The sequence below is a fragment of the Manacus candei genome, unplaced genomic scaffold (genome assembly GCF_025592945.1).
Source record: "Manacus candei isolate 608988 ecotype Guabito, Panama unplaced genomic scaffold, ASM2559294v1 h1tg000023l, whole genome shotgun sequence".
In the NCBI taxonomy this organism is placed as follows: Eukaryota; Metazoa; Chordata; class Aves; order Passeriformes; family Pipridae; genus Manacus; species Manacus candei.
The window spans coordinates 13,404,596-13,426,988 of NW_026138071.1; the positions used below are offsets into that span (position 1 = coordinate 13,404,596).

The 22,393-nt window shown below is 36.4% G+C and overlaps 1 protein-coding gene across 3 annotated transcripts; it reads right to left on the reverse strand.

Annotated features, from left to right (window-relative positions):
* Positions 1-253: 253 nt before the first annotated feature.
* CIR1 (corepressor interacting with RBPJ, CIR1) lies at positions 254-22,377 on the reverse strand. 3 transcript variants are annotated; one of them, XM_051787443.1, is made up of 10 exons: positions 22,191-22,377; positions 21,441-21,535; positions 20,855-20,928; positions 19,902-19,915; positions 19,751-19,806; positions 19,339-19,387; positions 19,014-19,131; positions 4,989-5,095; positions 3,466-3,551; positions 254-1,843 (listed from the first exon to the last, which is right to left on the reverse strand). In XM_051787443.1, exons 1-10 carry the CDS (start codon positions 22,260-22,262, stop codon positions 1,114-1,116), a joined length of 1,401 nt encoding a protein of 466 aa, XP_051643403.1. In that variant the 5' UTR covers positions 22,263-22,377; the 3' UTR covers positions 254-1,113. The 3 variants fall into 3 exon arrangements, with proteins under 3 accessions (XP_051643403.1, XP_051643404.1, XP_051643405.1); XM_051787444.1 differs by lacking the exon at positions 22,191-22,377 and adding an exon at positions 22,045-22,150; XM_051787445.1 differs by lacking the exon at positions 19,902-19,915 and having other exon boundaries at positions 22,191-22,235.
* Between the last annotated feature and the right edge of the window lie 16 nt (positions 22,378-22,393).

Sequence of the window (22,393 nt, forward strand, 5' to 3'; positions counted from 1 at the left end):
TCTGAGTGACCATTTTAAGAAGTAGAAGTGGCCTGGTAATAAAAGATAGTCCCATTTGTCCTGTGAGTGAGGAGGATAAGAAAGTTGCTGGAATACTGAGCACAGTGACTCCTTTTCACATGTCCACTAATGAACGTACTTCCATCTGCCATCCTAAAAGGGCAGAGAAACCTTTCCTTTGCAATAAAAACCTTGTGAAGTGTTGCCTTGTGCATTTGTACTGATTTCAGAACTCTGGAGAAGAAGGCAATTATTAATGGTTTTAAAGAATAAGGTAATTTATTATGGAAGTTCATCTTCATAGCAGTGTATGCAGAAAATGACAATCATTAAAAACACAGGAAGTTTGTTTCATGAAAACAAAAGGATGACTATTTACATTAACTTTCTACCACAAACAAGAAAATACCTGAAACAGTTGAGGCAGTAAATATTCTTTTCATGTCTTGAGAGATTATTGAACAAAAACTTGACATTGTACTGACACATACCAACAGGGGTTCAAGATGTTTAGATAGCCCTGACCAAGCTGTACACTGCGGGAGGCCAAAAAATGTTGGCTACACACTTATGTGAACTATGTCTCTCTGTTCTGTTGTTCTAACTCATGAAATTGATCTCTCACAGGGAACTTTAGGAAAAATGCTTCAGTATGAAAAAAACAAAACCCTCTACAAGACAATGCTTTGATATCTGAAGCAGTGATTTTATCCAGAACTATCTCAAACGTTTATTAGCAGTTAGCATATCTCAGGGCTCCTCTTGATTTACTCTGTTTCCCCTCACAGTTGTGTCTAAACAGAAATCACCATTGACAATCCAAGAGTATCACATACTGCTTTGAAATATTTTAAAACCCTAAAATCAGGTCTATGAATTACTGCATGTATAGAAGGGGTATTTGCCAATAAGCATATTTTAATAGTAAGAAAAATACTATAACATTTATACCTAATTTACAAATATTCCAACATGATAGAATTGATGGTGTTGGCTTTATGTAGGAAATGCTAGTTACAGAGGTTGGAAAATGAAAAGCAGTATGTAATTGAGCCCTTGTTAAAGGTATTCATCAAAACCCAGAGACATTCTTGTTTGCACCTGTCCTCTGTATTATCTATTTTGTTTCCTCTCTCTGCTTCTGCTTCTGCTTCTACTGCGTCTGCTCCTTTCTCTGTGTTCCACTTTACTGCATTTGTCCCCATAGCCTTCTCTACATTTTTTCTTCTCTCTGTGTACATCTGTGCTGGGGCTTCTGGTTTCATTTCTCCGGTGCCGCTCTTCACCAGGGCTTTGACTTGGACTTCTTCTTATGTGCCTTTGCCTGGAACTGCTATGACTTGTGCAAGGGCTTCTCCTGCTCCCCTCATTCATGCTTTGGTTTCTACTGTCCCTCTCCTTTCTTTCACTCTCTCTCGTGTTGGTGCTATGGTATCTGCTTTTGGACTTTCTTTCCTCCTCGCAGGAGTTCCATTTGTTGTTCTCTGCAGAACTATCTTGCTTTAAAAGCCTGTACTTCTCCCTATCTTTGTCCTTGTTACCGTGACTACTGGAGAGATCTTCATAAAGTTTTTCCTTCCTCATCTCTGCCTTTCCTTCTGAATCACTGCTGCTGCTAGCCTCTGAAAACTTGTCTTTTTTTCTTTTCTTAGAATCTGTCTTCTTTTGTGCTGCTTTATCTCTGCTGTCAGTCTCGCTATCACTGCTGCTTACTGAAGTCTCACTGGAGGATGAGGAAGATGATCTCGTCTTATGTTTCTTGTGTTTACTTTTGCTTTTTTTCTTTTGCTTTTTCTTCTTTCTGTCTTTCTTTTTTTTTTTCTTCTCTAGACGATCCAACTTCCTTTTATTTTCAAAATAAAAGAGGAGCACAATCAATGTGTTGAGATATCCTAAATTACAAAGCTGTTTTCTTTTAAAATTCACCACTTCTGATGACCAACCCAAATGCACTCTTTTCCATATAAATATGTTGAATTCCTTTCCTCTTTTAGCAAAGTATTATTTTAAAACCTCCACTCTGACATTACCCATAGTAAGTAATCCACAGCTGCTCCCTCGAAACAAGAGTAATATGATTCTTTAATACATTAATTTTAATGTCAATTTTGGCCTTGTAACTATAAATAAATACATTCAGTAGTCTTTTTTTTTTTCCCTGTCTGGCTGCTTTGAAAACTTTAGAAAATCATTGCTGCTTTTGTTTGTGCATTTTAAAAAGAGATTTTGAAAATGAAAAAATGCAATTAGTATTCAGTTTCAATTAATAATGAAAACTGAGACTCCAAAGCCTATATCTCTGAGTTCTCCAGGAAAATAATACAGATATTTTCAGTTATCTCTTCTGCCACAACTAGAAGTTTACATTTTCTATATGTAAATACAATCCATCGTGCACATGCATTCACTGCTATTTTACTATTTTCACATAGTTTTTATTTTGCTTTTTGTGTTTATTCTAAAAAAAACCAGTGACTGAATAGTGAAACTGCTTTCAGTGTATTAAAAAAAATCCCTTCAGACTAGTAAAATCTAAAGGAGCCACATATTTACTAAACTTCAACTTTCAAAATATAAAGGATTATAAAAATTTCAATGTGTTGGGCCAGCAGAAGTTCAAACAAAACACCATTTTAAATGACTCAAACTACATACACATTCCTTATTTAAAAGGAACATAAAATATGCAAACTATTTTCAAAGAGATATTTATTACATATGTGAATACTATATGTACCTACTTACTTATGTACCTTAGCCATTCACCTTCCTCCACTCCTCCCTCTCCTTGTATATATGACATCTTTTAACCTTAAAAGACCATTTTAACTGTATGCCTGTATGCAGTAGTAGGTATTTCTGATTTGAATAATTTTCAGGTTATTTCAAGATAGCATTGCAAATTAACAGAGAAAAGAAAAACGCCAGTCATGTGACACACAAAATTAGTTGGATAAAAGCAAAGCATGGAAACCTCATTAACTCAGACCCTCAGGGGGCAGAGAGCTGCAAACCCTGACCCGAGCACAGGGTGGAGCTGGGCCAACCTTGGCCCTGGGGTGCAATGTCACATTCAGTTCAACCACATGGCAGAAGACAAACTTTGTCAAATTGTAAACCATTAAAAAAGAACACAGAATTTTTAATCACAGAAGAAGACACTGTAAACAATGGAGTGCAGAATAATATTTTAAAATAGCAACTGACAGCATCTTCAATGAGCCAATTATTATTTCAGTGTATCAGTTAAATTGGAAATGAGTTCCAGTACAAAGACATCAAAATAAAACAAACAGATGAAAAAAAAAATCATGCTGCATAATGCTATTTGTGGTCAAGTGTATGTTAAACCAAGCTAATTTTTTTGGAACTGATAGTGCTGAATGGCACCAAAGAGTTACAGTGCCAATCATGGAGTCACAACTACAGGTGATACAGAACTTCTCCACTAGGTACCACACCTACCTTAAAAGTTTCTGTTTTTGTTTGGTTGACAGTGATTTTAAAAATTCAACTTCTGGATCATCATCTCCTTCACTTGCAACAAACTCCTAGAAGAATGCAATAAGACATTAAGTTATTATATATAAAAATAATATCTTCACTCAGATTTCTGTTTTAAAAGTGATGCCTCTATGTACCTTATTTTTGCACAGACACAAATACACTTTATTCCTAAGTCAGCTTGAGACTCTTTCTAAAGAGCAGCATACCCACTACAGAGTGAAAAACCCTGACATTCTGTCTCAAAGCTGAGTAGGTGTTATAATGTGGGGGTTACACAACAAGAGTTATTAGTAACATATGAAAAAAGCTCTGCTAGGGAAAGAAACATTTCTAAAATAGTTAATAAAAATGAGCCAATTTTGGAGCCCACGGTTCCCCAGGATAAGTCACTCCGTTGTTATCATGCTTGGATGAATAGGCAAGATGCTAGTCCTGCTCGAACTCGGAGTAATTTAAGCAAATTACTTTTCTGTCTCGGTTTAGTCATTAGGAAAATGGGTATTAACACATCTACTTCACTGTTGTGTTATTAGTCTTTAAATGTTCATAAAGTGTTCTAGCAATGCAAAATACTGTAATCATATAATCTACATACAGTAACGCAATCAGCAAAGCATAACTACTTTGAAGACCCTGAATTCCTCAAATTATGTGCATCTGGTACACTACAGTTCTTCAGAGTGATGTTTTTAATTTTAGTCACATTCAGAAGGGAAAAGAAGAAATAAAGATTAAAAACCTTTTCCAAAGAAACCCCTGCACACCTAGCATAAAGCAAACATACTGGTATCACCATGATTCACTTAACAGTGCCCATATGCTACATTTTTGGGCTACGTAGCTTTTTTAAAGGCAAAGGTAGGAGACACAATGAATTGCTGATTTAATGAAGAGCTCAATACCAGCTTGTAGTCATTCCCTCTTTATTAGTGGTCTGACTATCCTGCCATATGAACAAAGGTTATTTCAAGGAGTGTATATTAATTTTTCACTTTACATTTTTGTTAAATCACCTCAATTAGAAATACACTTTGTGCAGACTAAGTAAAGGTAACTGAACATTTTCACTCCCAGAAATAATAACTGAAACAATAGTGAATCAAGTAAAAAAAAAACTCCTAAAGATATAGCATTCCTGGCAGTAATTATTTGTGCATATGGCCTCAAACTTCATCCAAAAGCTAGCACTGCATCAGAAGGATGCAGCAAAACCCCTAACCACACCTTCAATAAAAATTCAATTTCTATTCACCCACAGCAGGGATTTAATTTATTATATGTGCTTTTAAAAGAAGTAATTTATGATTCACCGTTCTGACAGAAACAAAGCTGGAAAGCTGTAAGTTTATGGACATTTTTCTACTGGTATAGCTATTCAGCTTTACTATGGATATGCATATTTGAAAACATTAAGTAACAATTCACAAGCAATCACATTTAGATTTATAGACATTTTCAGCTTACTGGTAAAAAGGTATTACCTGTGATGGATCATTTACGGTCAAGTTTCTCCCCAGTACATTTTGTTTCAGAGCAAACCCACTGTTTCTCATCTCCGCTATTAGCTCCGAGGGGTGCATTGATGGCCCTGTTCACAAAAATCACAGTTTGAATGTATCATTTATATCTCTCTACCTTTTTTGGACTCCACAGTAGGAATTCAGTTGAAGCTTTGTTAAGTAAAATCACAGCTGAATCAAGTCAATAATCTTCTGCTGAGCAAATAATCAGATATGATTTTCTAAAACAGCAGTCTGAAGATTCAGAATGGAAAATAATTGCATTTTTCTTTAAGTACAAGGGAATTCTCTTATGTAACTTTGTCATGTTGAAAACAATATATTTAGGTAAGTCTAGTAATATATTTTTATTATAGTAAAAAAGCCCAGGAAACCTAAATAGAGTGCATTAAGTAAGACTTTTAGCTGCCTCCTTCCCCTTAAAACAATGGGAAAATGCACTTCTAATATGTCACCTAACACATTTTTCATAATGACACAAATATTTGAACTTCAATGTAAAAAGTAACATCAGATACATAGTATACTTATGGAATATAAATACATGAAAAAAAATCTATGTCCTTACTTATTCTAGGGACTGCCAAATATGCCAAGTCTCTAGACTGTTACCTCCTCAGAGTTCTGTTTTTATTAGCTTAAAAACTATGCTATATATTCCATTGGAGTAGGTGTTTGGGATTAAGCACATGCTTGCTTTCTTTGCAAACATCTAACAAGGAGTACAATACAGGATGTATTATGTATCATTCAGACTTGACTGCATAATTTATAAACCCTGTAACTCACTCTTAATGCTTTAATTGAATCCCCATGATCACCAAAACTTCATGTACTTGTCTGATAAGGTACTTTTTCTTCACCCTGAACATTCACTCTTGTTAGGTCATTTTCAGTAAATTTCCTTCCCAGTTCCTTGCTAACCTGACTGTCAATGAACCAGCACTCCTGTGTAAGATAAATCTATATGAGGAGGAATGTATAAGAGAGCATGGAGCACATGATTACTATCACTGCAGTAAACTACTGTAAATTATAAGATTAACTAGTCTTATGAAACATACTGATCCTGTTTTGTGGTTTTAAGAGTTTTTTAGTTGTGGAGATTGACAAAACTCTTAGATTTTTAACACAGACAAGTATGGAAAGTAAAGGGAAATTTTCACTATGGAATATATAGGGAAAGTAATACAGCACTTTCTCAAAAAATGTCAACTTCTTAGTTTTCCCATATAATACATCACCTTGCAGAAACGAGCAGGCCTACAAGTAAAGCAGGAAGGAAGAAAACAAAACTTTGAAAATGGTTTAAGGAGCCCTTGCATTACTTTTTTTTTGCACAAGTTCTTTGTTTTGTCAGGCAAAAGAATTTTTTAATGAGATACCTTTTAGTCTTTCCTTGAGTTTACATTTTTATAAGTAAGGGGTTATTCCCCATTCCCCCATATACTTTACCAAAAGTGCTTTTTCTTTTTACTGGTTACAGTGTAATTGTAAACTGACAATTAATTAATGTATATTGGCTCCAGTGTCTACATCTTCGTGTATTTCAAATTTAAAACCTTGCTCCGCTTGCCCAAATCTACTCTGGCTGGAAAAGAAATCAATATTAGACAGACACCTAAACACAGAATTTGGTACCAGAAGATGCCTTGATTTGAAAAGTTCACATAAACCAGCCATAGACTTCAGTCAAATACCTTTTATGAGGAAGCCAAATGGAGACAAAGCATAAAGTCATGAAAGAAGATTTCACCATACCAAAGAGACACTTTAACAGTTGAAGGCTGGAATACCCCTATTATTCAAAGTCAGTAAGAGCCACTGCCTAATGAAGTAACTTAACTAACTCCTTAGGTATTCCCCTTCAATGTCTCAGCATTTTACACATTTTGATGTGTTTCTGATACTTAATTATTCTCATTACTGTGATTAGATAAATAGAGAAATACACCTTGTCCAAATTTATAGAGGTTTGCAAAAGAACTAAGACAGAAACCCTAACCTTGTGTTTCCATACGAGGATTATGGACAGAATTGAGACCAGAGAGGCCTGAAGGCATATCAGCCTTCAAAATCACATTTCAACATTAGTTTCTAGACAGAAACCTTTCTAGCATTCTTTGTGCATAACACTGGAAAGAGGTAAGCAAAATAACTTCCTCTTTTACACAAAAAGTTTATAATGAATGCCCAACACTACTGATTTCTGTGCATTTGTGCCCAGTGGATGTCAGTTGTGCTGTAGCACACAGATCCATAGAAGTGAACAAGAGACCTGCCAGAGTGGCTGCCCAAGCTGGGATCCAACATACTTGGGAGTTAGCTTCTATGTACTTTTTAGAGGTGAAATCAGCACTAGGTTTAAAAACCAAAAACACAGGTAAGCTTAGAAGGAAAGTAAGCCAGGATAAAAATAAATTTATTTGACTTCTGTTTCCTTGTATATTAATGATGTCAAAGAGACACTCATAGCTCCACCTACAATATTTTAGTTGCAACACAGTATTACCATGACAAGGACAGTTGCCAAACTGCCATTATTCCTGTTTTGTGGACGTATACAAGCTACATGCAATGCACCTACAGAAACTCGAACTGAAGTGGTTTATGAAATAAATTATTCCTTTTTTGGTCTCCCTCACAGTTGTGAGGGCAACAGTAACTTAAGTTCAGCCTAGTTTGTGAGAAGACGCAAGAATCTCCATTAAGCTTTTCTAACTACATTATTTCTACTGTAACTAAAGGTTTTAGAAAACACTAGGAAATGAGATTCAGAAAATAAACCAACTCCATAAGTGGAAGCAGAGTCAAAATACAGTCCTATTTCACAACCCTTCTGTGTGCAGACTCCAGCCAGGCATGACACAGGCAGTTGTCTACAATGTTGATTATGGAGGACACCTCTTGCACCATGGCATATTTGCAGTTTTAAAAACAACATTTTTGAGAGGATGACAGAGGTGAACTTGCTCACACTTTTTTTTTTTTACAGCTAATGCTGCTGAGCTTCTCAGAAGTGCTGCTGCCCAGTGACAGCAAGACAGCTGGAGGGACACTAGAGAGAAAACAATCTCTGATCTGGGAAGTCTAAAGAGACTGTTTTCTACCTGGTTACAAGTCCAGGCTGAGAAGTTCAATTAAGACATTATATTTGACAATGGCTGCACAGTTTAATAGCAAACTTCTATTACTATCTACTTTCTGCAACATGAGAATGAAGAAAACGTTTATTCTCATAATTAAATTCCTTTGCATGGAATCAAAGGAACCTAATGCTTGGTGACTTTCTTTTCCCATCCATACCTCAACAGATCGCTTTTGATTTATATTTTAAAGACGTTGATAAGCAGACCTGATTTTCTTTGAAATATCAGTGACAGATTGAGGTCTCCCAGGATTCCTGGGCAGAACTATTTTATGTGCCAGCCTTGAGGTTTGTAACATACTTCTTTTTGGGATGCTTGTTCAAAGAGTCTTAGAAGGTGTAGATGCCTATATCTGTGAGCAAACAATCACATTCCCATTTCTACACTATAAAGTTAAATAGGGGATTTCCCCTGGCTAACAAGACAGACAAAAACTGTAAAAGAACTCCAAAACACTGAACCTCACTTAAAAAAGGTTTGAAAACCTCAGAAGTGTCCTTGCCTTCCCTATTAAGCAGTTAAAGTCTAAACCTCAAAGCCACCAGTACACTGGCTGGCAGAGGACCTCTTCCTTTGTTTGGTGTGAACTGATTGTGGATTCCTGCCTGTTGGAGATGTGACTGTGCCCAGTGTGAGGAAACCTGGCTTGCCTGGTAACCCAAAGAGGTAAATCTTTTCAGCCTGTCTTCAGCTTATGACTACATTTATGTCATCACCCTTCAAGATTGTCAGACAAAACCGTACTAGGAGTATCTGATAGCCGTATGTAACAATTAAGTCATCAGCTGTAAAACAGACAGTAAAACTGAGCTGAGAGGCTCTCAGTTGGCTAAAACCTTTGGCTATGATGATAGCTACTTATTCTTGAACAGCACCCATCAACTTGCAAAGAATTGCTCCTACGCCATCAGTGGCCTCATATACACATTCCTTATGGGCTTGAGACAACCTGTGAGGAAGTTACCTTTGTGATCTCATGCAGGTGAAATCATCTAGAGATGATATTGTGCCATGAGCTGGCAGAACTTTGGATACAGGAACCCTGTAAAAATAGCTGATTGCTACAACTTCTGACAACTAGTCTCTCAGCATTCTTTCATCAGCAAACTAAAAATAAGTTCAAAGTTACAATCTGTTTCTTATTCTTTCTGAAACAAGTCAAATACAGTACCTTGCTATTTTTGAACATGACTGTCAAGCTTATTTTCTGAAATTTGCATTTTGATAGGAAAAAAAAAGAGAAAAAAAAATCTTTAAAACTTTTCCAGATAACACTTGGTTAAAACTAATACATTTATCTGCTTAAAAAAATGCATGGTCTTGGAAAAGCTTTTTGCCATATAGTGTAATTAACTGCTTGTGAATATGATATTTATTTTTAAGCCTTAGGACAAATGACAACTTGTTACATTTTGTACAGTTACAGGTACTTAAAATTATATTAAGAGCTTGCACAAAAAAGGCTCCATAGTTGAAGACCTACCAAAGGATTTTTAAAATATTTTTTCATTGCTATTATAATTCTCAAGAAACAGTGTTGCCAAGCAAATAGGTTAGAGTTTCTTCTTGCTTCTTACTTCCCACAGAAGTTCTTGCTGCATTAATTCTCTCTGTTATCTTCTGCTTAAGATACTATTTAAGGGTAAAATTCAGATAGCTTAGTTGACTCAAAGAGCTGGGGCACAAAATCTAGAAAAATCAAACCACTCACTGAAGTGTGAAAAGAAGGACTTGAGTCTTCACAAAGTACAACCCAAGTGCAACCTTAGTTCGACAGCTGTTGGTGCAACCTTATAATACTTGTATAATTAAATAAACAGAAGAGATGTAAATAATTTTTTTTCTCAGGCCTATATGAGCATCAATTATAGTGGATTGCAGAAGGCTATTGTATTAGAATTTCTATAACATACTGTAAATTTGCCTTTTTTTAGAACAAAGATCACTCCAATTTCTCATCACACAACTGAGATCAATTTAACAGAATCAATTCTGCTTCTACTAAGCAACCAGGAGGGGAATAGAATTCAGGATTTCAATTACTTAAGAGCCTACCTTACAGCAAGCACTCCCACCCTGCACTACTACCTCCCTCCTGTCCCAGAAACAAGAGAAACCTGTAGCTGTGATTAGTTTTCTATTCTGTCTGTACTTCCCTTGAAGCTACAAATGCAGAGTGTATGTAACACCATGTTGATGCCAGAAGTCTCCTCTAAGAGGCACAGGCACAGGGCTGTCCTTAGGAGAGCAATGCCAGCTCTAACACACTACCCAGTAGGCCTCCCTTAGAGTGTGTAAAGCACATTTTTCAAATTATCCAATCTGAGGAAACAGTATGCTAAAACGTCTTTTCATACCAACTGTGATTAAATACCACTTTTTCTGCTACACTTTCCGTGGTAGTAAGGACAGACCATAATGGTATGATTGCCAGTATCACCAAAAATAGAAGTTTTACTTCCATCTACTCATGATGTATAGTATTGACAGTATTTGCCCAATTTATTGATAAAAACTTCCACTACTGCCACCAGTGTAGATGAGCAAACTGAATTATTCTTTGCAATCAACTAAGTTTTAAATGGATTTTTATTGTGGAATATATAAGGAAAGCAAAGACATAAGAACCAGTAATATTGTAACCATTATTCCCACCTGTGGAACGGGAAATTACAGTAAGTTGTACTTACATAGTAGCTGCAGCTATGGAACTATATGATGTTTAAAATCCTTTCCAACCCAGGCCATTCTATGTATTGTCATTAAATGAAATAGAAAGCTCTATGCAAAGATTACTGGAAAAGGTAGTAGATTCTTCATGGTGTCTTTTTAATTACAACTACTTACTTTTATTATGTGACTAACATAATAAAACATTATGTGACTAACATAATGTCTGTTCTAGAGCAAGCAGCAGCCACAAGTATTGAGGCCATGTTACTGAGAACACAGCTGCAATGGGCAGGACACGTCTCAAGGATGAAGGACCACTGCCTCCCTAAGATCTTGCTTTATGGTGAACTTGCCACCGACTGCCACAAGAGAGGAACCCCAAAGAGAAGACACAAGGACTCCCTGAAACAACATCTCAGCCTTGGCCATGTTGATCAACATAACTGGTCTACTCTGGCCTCCAATCAGGAGGTCTGGAGACACACCATCTATAACGCTGCTGATGCTTTTGAGAACACACGCAGGATCACCCTTGAGGAGAAAAGACAACGCAGAAAGAATCATGTCTTGCAGAATATTCCACCTAAGGAGTCTTTCTGCTGTGCCTTTTGCAACTGGATGTGCCTATCTCGTATTGGCCTTTTTAGCCACCAGTGCACTTGTAACAAACGTGGGTAGAGCCCTTCCCAAATCTTCGTTTGCAAAGCCCAGCCATGATGGTGATGATGATGACTTACTTTTATTTTAACTAATGCTCATTTTGTGTATCATCAAAACAGAATATTTAGAATAGGGCTTCTCTAGAGCTTCCTCTTCCTGAGAATGTGTTCTGGCATGGGACATCTTTTAGCTTACAGATGTGATCATTTTAATCTAAAATTATCACCATCATCACACCATCAGATTTCTCCTGAGTTGGTAATAGAGAGACAATTTACATGAACATAAATGTAAGCCAAGCACACTTGTGTACCTGCTGTCAATTAGCCAGTATAAGTCACACTTGGTATACTCCACAGGACCGTGTTTAAAAATTAATTTATGAATCATGGACAAAATACTCTCAGGGCTTCCCCTTTATTACTACATATTTTTTGTTAACAAAGTAGGCCTAAAGCATGTTGTCTTCATCTTTTTTAATATGTAGCTTGGACCACATGAGGCCATAACTCTTCCAAACTGAAATTTTATTTTATACATAACAGTGATTCTAAAGCCATGCTTTGCTGTGAAAAGTAAATAAAAAAATACGCAGGGAGTACACAAACACCTCTTTCACATTAACTAGGTTTTAGAAAACCATTCTGCTGGTGGGTTTCAGTCTAGCACATAATCATATGAAGGATGAATACACTGAATTGAGAATGCTGCCTCTCTGGGTGGTAGCAAAGACATAACATATCACACAATGCTTTTCAGGTTTTGCTTTAGAAGAGAAACTAACTTTAAAATTAGCATAGACAGTTTTGTCAATGCATCCATACACTTTTTTGTTCTGTCCACAGAGTTTCATATGGTAATTTTTATATGGCTTAAAAGGAAATTGAACAAAAAAATGAAAAAAAATTACAGAATGAGCTTAATCACGCTGCATAGCCTGTGAACTTTTATTGTGGTTGTGATAGAGATAAGAGTAGACACTTATTTTATATAAAGGATAAAGAACTATTATCAAAACTATGTGATCATGACACAGTAAATTTATGCTGCCTCCACTACTTCAGAATTGATCATCTTTTACTGATAATTTTTCTATCTATTTCAGAGATGACTGCATTTAGACCATTATTACACTTCAAAGCAACCTCTGCAGTTGGCATTGACTGAAATCAATGACTAAAACCTCTAGCTTTTAATTAGCTCTTCTTCAGAGGGCCTGCAGTTTAACTGTATTTAACACTTTAGCACAGAATTTCAACGTAATTTGCCATGCTTTTGTCATATAGTATTTCAGAGAAACTCGAGTTTCCTTTTTACTTTTTTGGAATAGTAAAAACCATTTAACATTATCAAACTGCTATAGGAATCCATATTTATTGCTTAAATGCTAAGCACAAGACTTCTAATAGAAATCTGTATTTCATGCATTCACACCAAATACTGAGGCTTCTGAAGCATAAATGGAGGATTATTCTAAAATGTGACAGTTCTTAAACTATGTGAAGATTTAGTTAAGGTTCCTACTGTTAACAATCAAAGGTCTCAGCTGCAGATCGTGAAGGAAGGTTTCACACACTGTATGTTTCTACAGATGACCATTTATACAAATATTCACTGTTAACATATTCAAATAGCTTTTGTTTGTTATTATAGATTCAAGAGAACATTTAAATAAATTCCTGTATTCTCAATACAATGCAGACCTTTATCTGTTGGGAAACAAAAACCATGTTTGTCACCGGAAAACTGCAGTGAGATGTAGACATAATGTAAAATAGACCTAGATTTCCTTTTTTGCTGCATGACTGATAATCTAAATCCTCACTATGGAAAGGTATCTTACCCAAAAGCTAAAGATTAGTTGAACACACTAAGTGATAGATGGATGGAAACCACAACCACTATTAGTTTAGGGGTACTCAGGTGATGAAAAGAGAGAACACAAACTGTAGGAGCTGCTAATGGGTCTTTGGAAGGGGGCACCTGCATAGATATACCTGGAGTTTCTTTATCTTGGTAGACCATAAGACACTAGATACACATACATGTTACTCCACTACAGTTTTACCATTGTGTGCCTGAATTTTCCACAAAGTGCTAAGCACTTTACAGTACTTTCTTCTCAGTAATTCCACTGCACAGATCACATGTGAGCTCTAAGCCATTCTAGTCAGCTCTAAGACATTCAAAGCAGTCCATAGCAGAGAAGGATGCCCAGCACTCACCAGGCTCAGCTTTCATAGGCCAAGTGCACAAGAACAGTTTTTAATGTTACCATCCCACTTTTAACTATGCTATTCATACAATTATTTCCCCATTTGAGACACCAGCCTTACTTCCTACTTCATAAGAAAGTAAAAGAGTCATAGTGGGTTCTTTGTTCTAAAAAATATTTATTATATAAGAAGAGTTATAAGCATTCAAGCTCTCATAGCTTTTTAGTAATCCCACCCCCCACACACCTGCCTAAACCATCATTGAACAAGACATTGCTTGCAGGCAAGAAGAGGGGAAAAAAAAAAGGTATTCAGTTTGTCCTAACTTTACCTGACCAAGAAAGTTGAAGGAAATTTTGAAGTAAAATAATAGTATTACTTCAAAACATTTTGCACAGAACACGTAATAACCTCTGTTCTAATCAAGTCAAAGGCTTTTCAGAATTCACAAAAAAAGCACTGAAAACCACAAAAACAACAGATGCTGCTGGTTAACAATAAAAATGGATTGTAAAAACAGGCAAGCTTTGAGATGCTAGTGATCTGGGGTTTTTTGCTGATTTGTATTACATATTGCATACATGCATATATACACAGTGGCATGTAAAGTCAGAAGGACAATGGCTATTTTCATCTTTTCTGAACTTTGAAAGTTAGGATTTTATCAGTAAAACACCCTGTAAATCAGTTTAGCCCAAAAAAGCATTTTGATTGCCTAATTTAGCTTTGTAAAGGAGAAGTAAATCTTCTAAGTTGGTCTCTGTAAGCCTCACAGCTGGAACATCCTAACACTACTTTGCAGTTTCCAGTGATCAAAGTAAGTTACTTTATATCTAAAATGAAGAATTTCATAATGGAAATAATGCAACACCAGGGGGTGCAGTTATCATGAAATAATTACACTCCTGGGAGATTACAGACAAGGCTGTACCCCAGGGGTGTGATTATCCCATGATAACCACATCCACTGAAATTGCCTTATTGCAAAAATAATCTCTAGTCACTGGTGAGATATTATTCAATAGGTGCTTTTTTAATGGTAAGATTATTATTTTTTTTGTATGAATTACTACTAGATTAGTAAAATGGTCCCAGAAGCAAAATAACCAAGCCACCATGCCTAAGTCAAGGCACTGATTGTAATTATTTTTGTTTGCTGGAGCACTGCAATGTATGTCAGATCTTGAAAGACAGCAATATACAGTTCTGTGCCACAGAGATGCTTTGCCCTGCAGCAGTTCCACCAGAGGAAACTGAAGTCTGTGACCGGTCTTTGCACATGAGATATTCAACATTGAATCCAAAACAGCAATTGCCAATCAGTTTTATGTGCCAAGAGGAAGATTACAACGTAGTCTTCACACAAGATTCAAAGAAAACTATCCTTCTGCTGAAATGAATCACAGCTTACAGAATTTATGGGAAAGAAAAAGCCTATATTGGTTATGATGTGGGAAAAAAATAAAAATCTATCTAGTCAATCAATTTCCTTAAAGGGAAAGGGAAGAAGAACTATAGATAAAGCAACTACATCAGACATAGGAGTTTCACTTTCATTCATTTGTACTCAAACAAACTCTGATGCTGAAAAGATAATCCAAGTCCAAATAAGACATTTTGTTTTGCTCTTTCTGAAGCAGGAAAAAATTAGAACAAAACACAAGCTGAACTTGTATCAAGGCCTGATAGAAGTCTCTGACAGGGAAGCCAGACCATTTCTTAAAACCTATTTCTGCAGAAATTAGTGATGTCCTTAGAATATCAGGATCCAGCGCCATGAGACCAAGTATTCCCAAGCACTGATTGCTTAGAGATTTGTTACCAGCCAGGATGCTTTGTTGTACACAGACCAGAGTCTTCCAACACTGTGCTGATGCATGGTGTGCTCTAACAAGGGAGAGTATTTTTGAAGTTTGAAGAATTCTAACCTAAATTTAGGTAGTGTAACTACCACGCACTGCCTAAAAAAATTATTCTGTTCAATTTGCATGAAAAGGATGCAAGAACAACTTCTATTAGGATGAAAAGAGTATAAATCAGAAGCAATGAAGTGCTGCCAAGTAAATAACTTCAGAGCAATAGAGCTTTATCCACTGACTTTATAAAAAATTTCAAAGATTTTCTCTTAAAAACCAAAGTTGCAGTGATTTATAATGTAAATTTGGTTCTTCTAATACAATTAATTTCACAAACTAATTGGAATCCTTATATATTGACTACGGTACTGAAATTTTATTCTGGTTTCACTTTTATTCCTCATTATATCTGTATTTCTCAGCTGTACCCTTTCATTCATGAGACAATATTTATATTTCAATTTCCTGAAAAACAAGCTAGAAACAAGCTTCCAGTTACCTCCTAAATATGGAAATACTTCCTGACTTTTGAAAGTGCTCTAATAATTTAGCACGTTTTTCAACTCTTTGAGAGCTCATTGCAAATGTATTCTTACACATTTAGCTATTAAAAAGCCCAGTTAAATAAGTTTAATACACATATCTGCTTTATACTACAAGCAACCACTTGCTATCCTTGAAATCCCTATTCATTGCTCTGTTTAGAGGCATGTGTTTTCCTCTGCATTTTAGAAACTAACAGAGGGCTTCAGGAAAATTGTACTAACTTTATCTGACCTTAGAAGCCAAGTAGTTTTGTACTTTTTTTTTTTCTGGTGCTGACAATCACAATAAATGAAAAACTGTTTACATGCTTTTTACCAGTTTTCTAAGCATGAGGAGACACACACTTGTGACACACATGGAGGGAGGTGCCAGTGGAAAGCAATTCACATGCAATTCAACTTGCTTCAAGTGCAAGGAGTTTTTTAAACCTCATCAGCAGTTCACAAAACACAGAACACAGGTTCCATAAAAGGATGATCTCATAAAAAGTCTCTGTCCTTTACAAAATACTATTTTCTAGAGTTCCAGTCAGTCTAAAGAACAGTGTGGCAAAAGACATTTTTGCAGTAGTATAAAATAATAAAAAATAATCAGTAATTTAGTCTAGACACAAAGAAGCAGCTTAGGAGTGCATGCAATGATTGATAAAGAGAAGCAGGAAGAAGCAGAGCTTGAGGAGATGTGTTTGCATAGAGGAACAGCTGAAGGTTCTTGGAGGTGGAAATAGATGCAGCAGAGCTCACTGCAGATCTGCAGCACCGTAACAACCAAGGAGAATACTCAGCAATGCAAAGATAATTACTTACTCCCATCCCAGCCCACACATGGGATGGTGTCAGGCTTTTGATTAAAAATCCCACTTTTTTTTTTAAAATGTGTGACATAAGTTTTAACATGCCACATGGATGAATTATGAGTCTTAAGAAAAGCAGTGAATTCAAGAACTTACGTTCTCATGTAACTGCAGTGCTTCATTTACACACATGGAATTTCCAGAAGTCAAAGGAGTGTAACTTAACTTGCTATTAAATCAGATGAAGTTTTAGAACTTGATGAAAGGATTGTATTACTGAGGTTACAAAAAGCAGAAAACCTTTCATCTGATGATGTAATTAATATTACCACCTTCTCAAAGCCTTGTATTTGCTATTAAATCAATTTTAAATTGTTTTGAACTTTACCTACAGAGTTTTTACATAGTCTCCCTGAAAGAAAGAGAAAGTAGCAGTATCATTACAGCTGACTATTCAAACCCAAGAACAGTGTCTCACAAATTATATATACAAATCCTGATCTGTCGCCCACCCCTATTCCCTGAAATCCTTCCTCAGCCTACAAGCAGCATAGCACACCATCTTCTAAGTTCCAGAGTTGAAAATGAGAGGGCAGTGGTGCAGTGTGAGAACATCTAAGCAGTTTCACATCATTTTCCTTCATGCAAAATTCATCATATATGCAAAATCCTCTCTTTAGGCTTAGAAAGACAGTTTAAAAAGCAATCTGGAGGACATCTTTCCAAGTGGGAAACACCCACAGCAGTCAAACGTTGCCTACACCTATATAGTTAGCTCATAAGGTTTGAAAGAAGCAGTTCGTCTTCCACTGGCACTGCAATGTGTCTGTATTACACTGTGCTGAATAATAAGGAGTCCACATTCAGTTTGGTGCAAGCATGTACAAATACTTTCTGCTTTCTCAACAAAAACACTCCTAAAATTTACACATCATTTGAACTGGGGGGGGTGGGAGTGAGTTCTGTAGCACAGAAGGATATCTGACATGCAAGAGCTACAATGCTCTAAGTACAATTTTTTCTAAGGCAAGAAAATGATTTAATATTATAACCTATTGAATAGAAAGGCTGAGCAAGTCAACTACAGGATGAGTAATGCAATGGCATAATCACCAGACAATGCCTAAAAGAAGAGTAAGAAACACCATTTCATTTAACTCATGTCTTCCAGGCTCCATCTCAAAGAAACTATATATCTAAGTGACCTAATTCTGAAAACCAAGATTGTTTGTAGCCTAAATACTACATAAAATTGTTATAACCTCAACAAAGATAGAAGAAAACCTGATGCTATCAAGTGTGCCACTGTAATGGTATCCCTGCAAAATTCAAGATACAACACATGGCTTTAAAGCAACAGTACAGCAAGGCTGAAGACTCTCCCATGCTACCTGATGTTTCTTTAACGTGCCACAATTTTAAGAATCTTGAAAGTGTTACAGACTTGGGTCAACTCACAGAAAACAAAGTACTGTAGGCAAAAAAAAAACCACCTCAATTTGAATGCTCATATCCACTCCTTTAAACCTAATCTAACACTAAATGATGTGTGACTTCAAGTAACAGGAAAACTAATAGAAGAAAAAATTGTAGTTCAAGAAGCAACAAGAAGTCAGCTGACAGGAAACCAGGCGTTTGGAAATCCACTTACAGAAGCACAACTACATAAAAAAATCCCACAAACCTCTCCTTTTACCAAGTGATTAATAAAGATATAGTGATATATTCCAGCTTTTTCATGCAGTTTGCTTGAATTTGAACTGAGACAGTCTGACAATCCATTCATTTTTTTTTGGTGACACAAATTTTGCCATTCTGATATAAAAAGTCTCATTGCAGCTTCTCAGTTTTTGCCACAGACAGGATCAAAGCAACAGTCATTATGGAGTCTTTTTAAATGTGTTATTAATCTAAAAATTAGGTCCCTGCAATTTGAAATAATTAACTCAAAATTGTGGATCCTACATTTGGAATTAACTGTTTTCCCCATTTCATCAACTCTTTGAAATATAAAATTATACCTCCTAAAATTAAACGTGATGAGTTCCCCCCAAGTGCCTAAGCAGCACATTTAAAAGACATTCACTGCCTACCTGAACCATCACTGGAGACTGAACTCGCATTAATTCCAGAAAGGCCAAATAAGGGACATTCTCGATCAGTGTTTATATGACCCCACTTGTGGCATTTGATACACCTCACATTCCGCACCTAAAGGGAAAAAACCAGTTGACACAATTTAGCTAAAAATACAACCTAAAATTTACAGAAATATCTGCATTATTAGGCATAAGAGAAGCTTTTAAACTCACTGAGAAACAGACGACAAAATTAAGAGAGTCCATGTGAATGTTCTGCAGTTACATAACATTTGAAACATACTCAAGACATCCACAGAGTGAAATTTATGTAACTTGCCTGGATACCAAATGGCTGATCTCTGATATTCATATCATCCTTAGCATATCTGTTACACAAATACAAAAGAAAACAAATACTCAATTCACTGTTATTAAAAAAAAAAAAACAAACATACACAAAACTAATTTTTGCTGTTAAGTTTATGTCCATTTCAGAGATATAATTCTTGTAAATATTGTTTTTAATGTATATTCAAAAATGGATGTAAAAGTCAAAAAAACCCCAAATCTGAGCAAGGAAATAGTTCCAGGTTTGCAGGTTTTACTAATTAAATGTCAGGACATGAAAAGATCACACAAGTGACCTGTTCAAAAATAAAATAGAGGAAAAAAAGGAAAAAGAGGAAAAGGATATAAAAGGTAAGTAAGAAGAAAAAAAAACTTATTCAGATAAAATCCAGGAATCTTACTTTTCTCGAGGGGCAACTTTTTGCCATTCGAATTTGTATTCAGTTTCTCCTTCTTGCTATAAAACAGAAAACATGGTAAGTTTGATTTTTTTTTTAGAATGTGTTTTAAGTAAGTGGGAAGAAAACTTAAAGAAATGATTTAATGAAATACCTCTTTTGTTTCCTCTTTGAATTTTCAGAAATCATGCAAAGAAAAAAAATGATATGTTAATTATGTATGCAAAATACAGGTGCTGTCTAAGCTGAAGACAAAACATTTTATGATTTATACTTATCAATAGTGCAAATACTCAGAAAGCAGCTTTATTTAAAGAGAGTGCACTTAAAATAATCAGTCTCTAGTATACAATTATAAATCCTCTAAACCCAGAATCATCTTCTAAAATTATACTGATTTGTCATACAAGTAAAAAATTTTAAATATATTTTTCCAAGAGTAGTAACAATACTTAAAATATTTTTTAAAAGTTTAGCAGGTACTTAGCAACTTCTCTTTATGACAGTACTACATAGGCATGGTCAGATCCCCCAGAGACAGGTCAGGCAGCCCTTTTGACTAGAGAATCTCAGTATTTATTACTTATATAACTTCTGCAAATTAAATTTTTGCGCTGCTATTTCCTGTGTTTGACAAGTAACAAACTGAATTATGGGCATAACTTTTAAACAAAAGCAACCTACTATTTCTACAAAGCAGAGTAGGCCAAAATACAGGTTTGTGTTGTCCAAGTCATTGCCTTGGTAAGGCCTAGTCCTCCCCATCCAATAGCTTTATAATTGGCTAAAGAAACACCCTTGGTCAAGGACAGAATTTATGCTTTTTCCTGGAAGGATATTTTATCTGTTTTTCCCCTTCACACTGAACCACTGCTTAAAAAAACCTCAACCATTCTCTTTGAAAGAAATTAAAGAAGTGTGAGATCAAAATTATTACATACTACATATAAGTCCACATATTCCCACAGGAAGAACTAAAATAATAATACCTCCTAGCATTACCTCACCATGAACATGTTATTTTAAAATAAAAAACATTGTGCTTATTTCTTCAGAAGGTTTTTAGTTTTGCAGTACTGTCTGCTCAGAATCAGGAAACCACAGTACCTTTCTTTGCTCCAGGTGGGGCTTCATACATGAAATTAAGACCATTCTTCACACGCTCATCACCCATAAGTAACCTAAATAAAAAGGGCAGAGCCTGAGGTGTTACACGCAAAACAGTCACACCCATATCATTTACTAAAACAAAAAGAAACATGCAGTATGAAATTGTTGTAACTGGCATTTTTCCATTTCTTAATGTAAGTAACAAAAGCTGAGTATCAAGAGACCAGACCCGAGAGACCAGTCAATCTTTTTGCATGCTCCATAGTGTACCAAAAATCATACATTTCAATCACAACTCAAACGTAACCCTGTGTCCACAGAATTAAGAACACAGATTTCTATGTGATACAAATGTATAACTGTACAAGGTTTTCTGCTGTTCTGTGCAACATATTTTGCAACTAATTAGAAGACAAATGCAGGCCACTTTAAAGAAGTTCCTGTGACCTCTGCTTTATGAGTCACTATCCTCTCCTCCTCCTACTGTCAACAGGAGTTCAAATTGCTCACAGTAAAATGGCCTTCACTACCATGAAAACAAGAAACAGCAGGAAGAAGTCTGTGATCTTATGCCAGTTCTCACCTATTATCATAGGATTCCTGTTCTTTCAAATACTGTTGCATTAATTCTTCTTGTTTCTTCTTATCATATGATATTTTCTGTTCCGCCATCCATACCTAATTAAAACAATTAGGTTTCCATTTTAAACAAATACGAAAACTATCAAAAAATACATTAATGTATAAAAACTCAACTGGTGTAATCTGTACTTAACAAGAGAAGACTACCATTCTAATCACATAAAATACATTACTTTAATCCAGTATTGCAACTCCCCACAGGCAGTAATTTTGAGAAACTGCAACTCCCAACAACGTTTACAAACTGAAAAGGCAGGAGAAAATTTGGTAACTCAAAGAGAAAAGTCAGCTCAGAAAACACCCTGAGCATGTCCCTGTTTCCCCTGGAGTGTCACTCCCTCGCCGAAGTCCCCCAGACCCCAAACCCCAGGTTCTCTCTGAAGTCCAGGACACAGCTCTGGAGACCTGTTGGTTAGGTGTGAAATACGGACGAAACACGGGCACAATCGTGACAGGTGGTTTTCTGTACGGCGTACGGTGCCTATTTATCCTGAGGATCAGGTGTTGAAAAGCTGGAGCCAGGAAAACGCGACAGTCCTACACACCCGTGGACACGAAAACCCGAAGTTTCAAGTATTTCCTATTTTCCCTGCTCCCTCCTTTCTCTTTGCGCCAGCCCCGGTCCCATCCCAGGATGCCGACGAGCCTCGCGGTGCCGCCGCGGTGCCGGGAGCCCGTCACCCCCCCTCACCTTTTTGATGTTGGACTTGGAGGCGGGGTGAAAATCCTTCTTGCACATGAAGTTGGCGAACGACTTCCCCATGGCGGCGGCGGGCAGGGAGCGAGGAAGCCACCAGCTCCCTCACGGACACAGGGACAGGAGCAGGGACGGGGCTTGGGATGCTCCGGGGCCGCCTCGGCCGGGCCTTCCGGGTCGGCGGGCGGGTCTTCCGC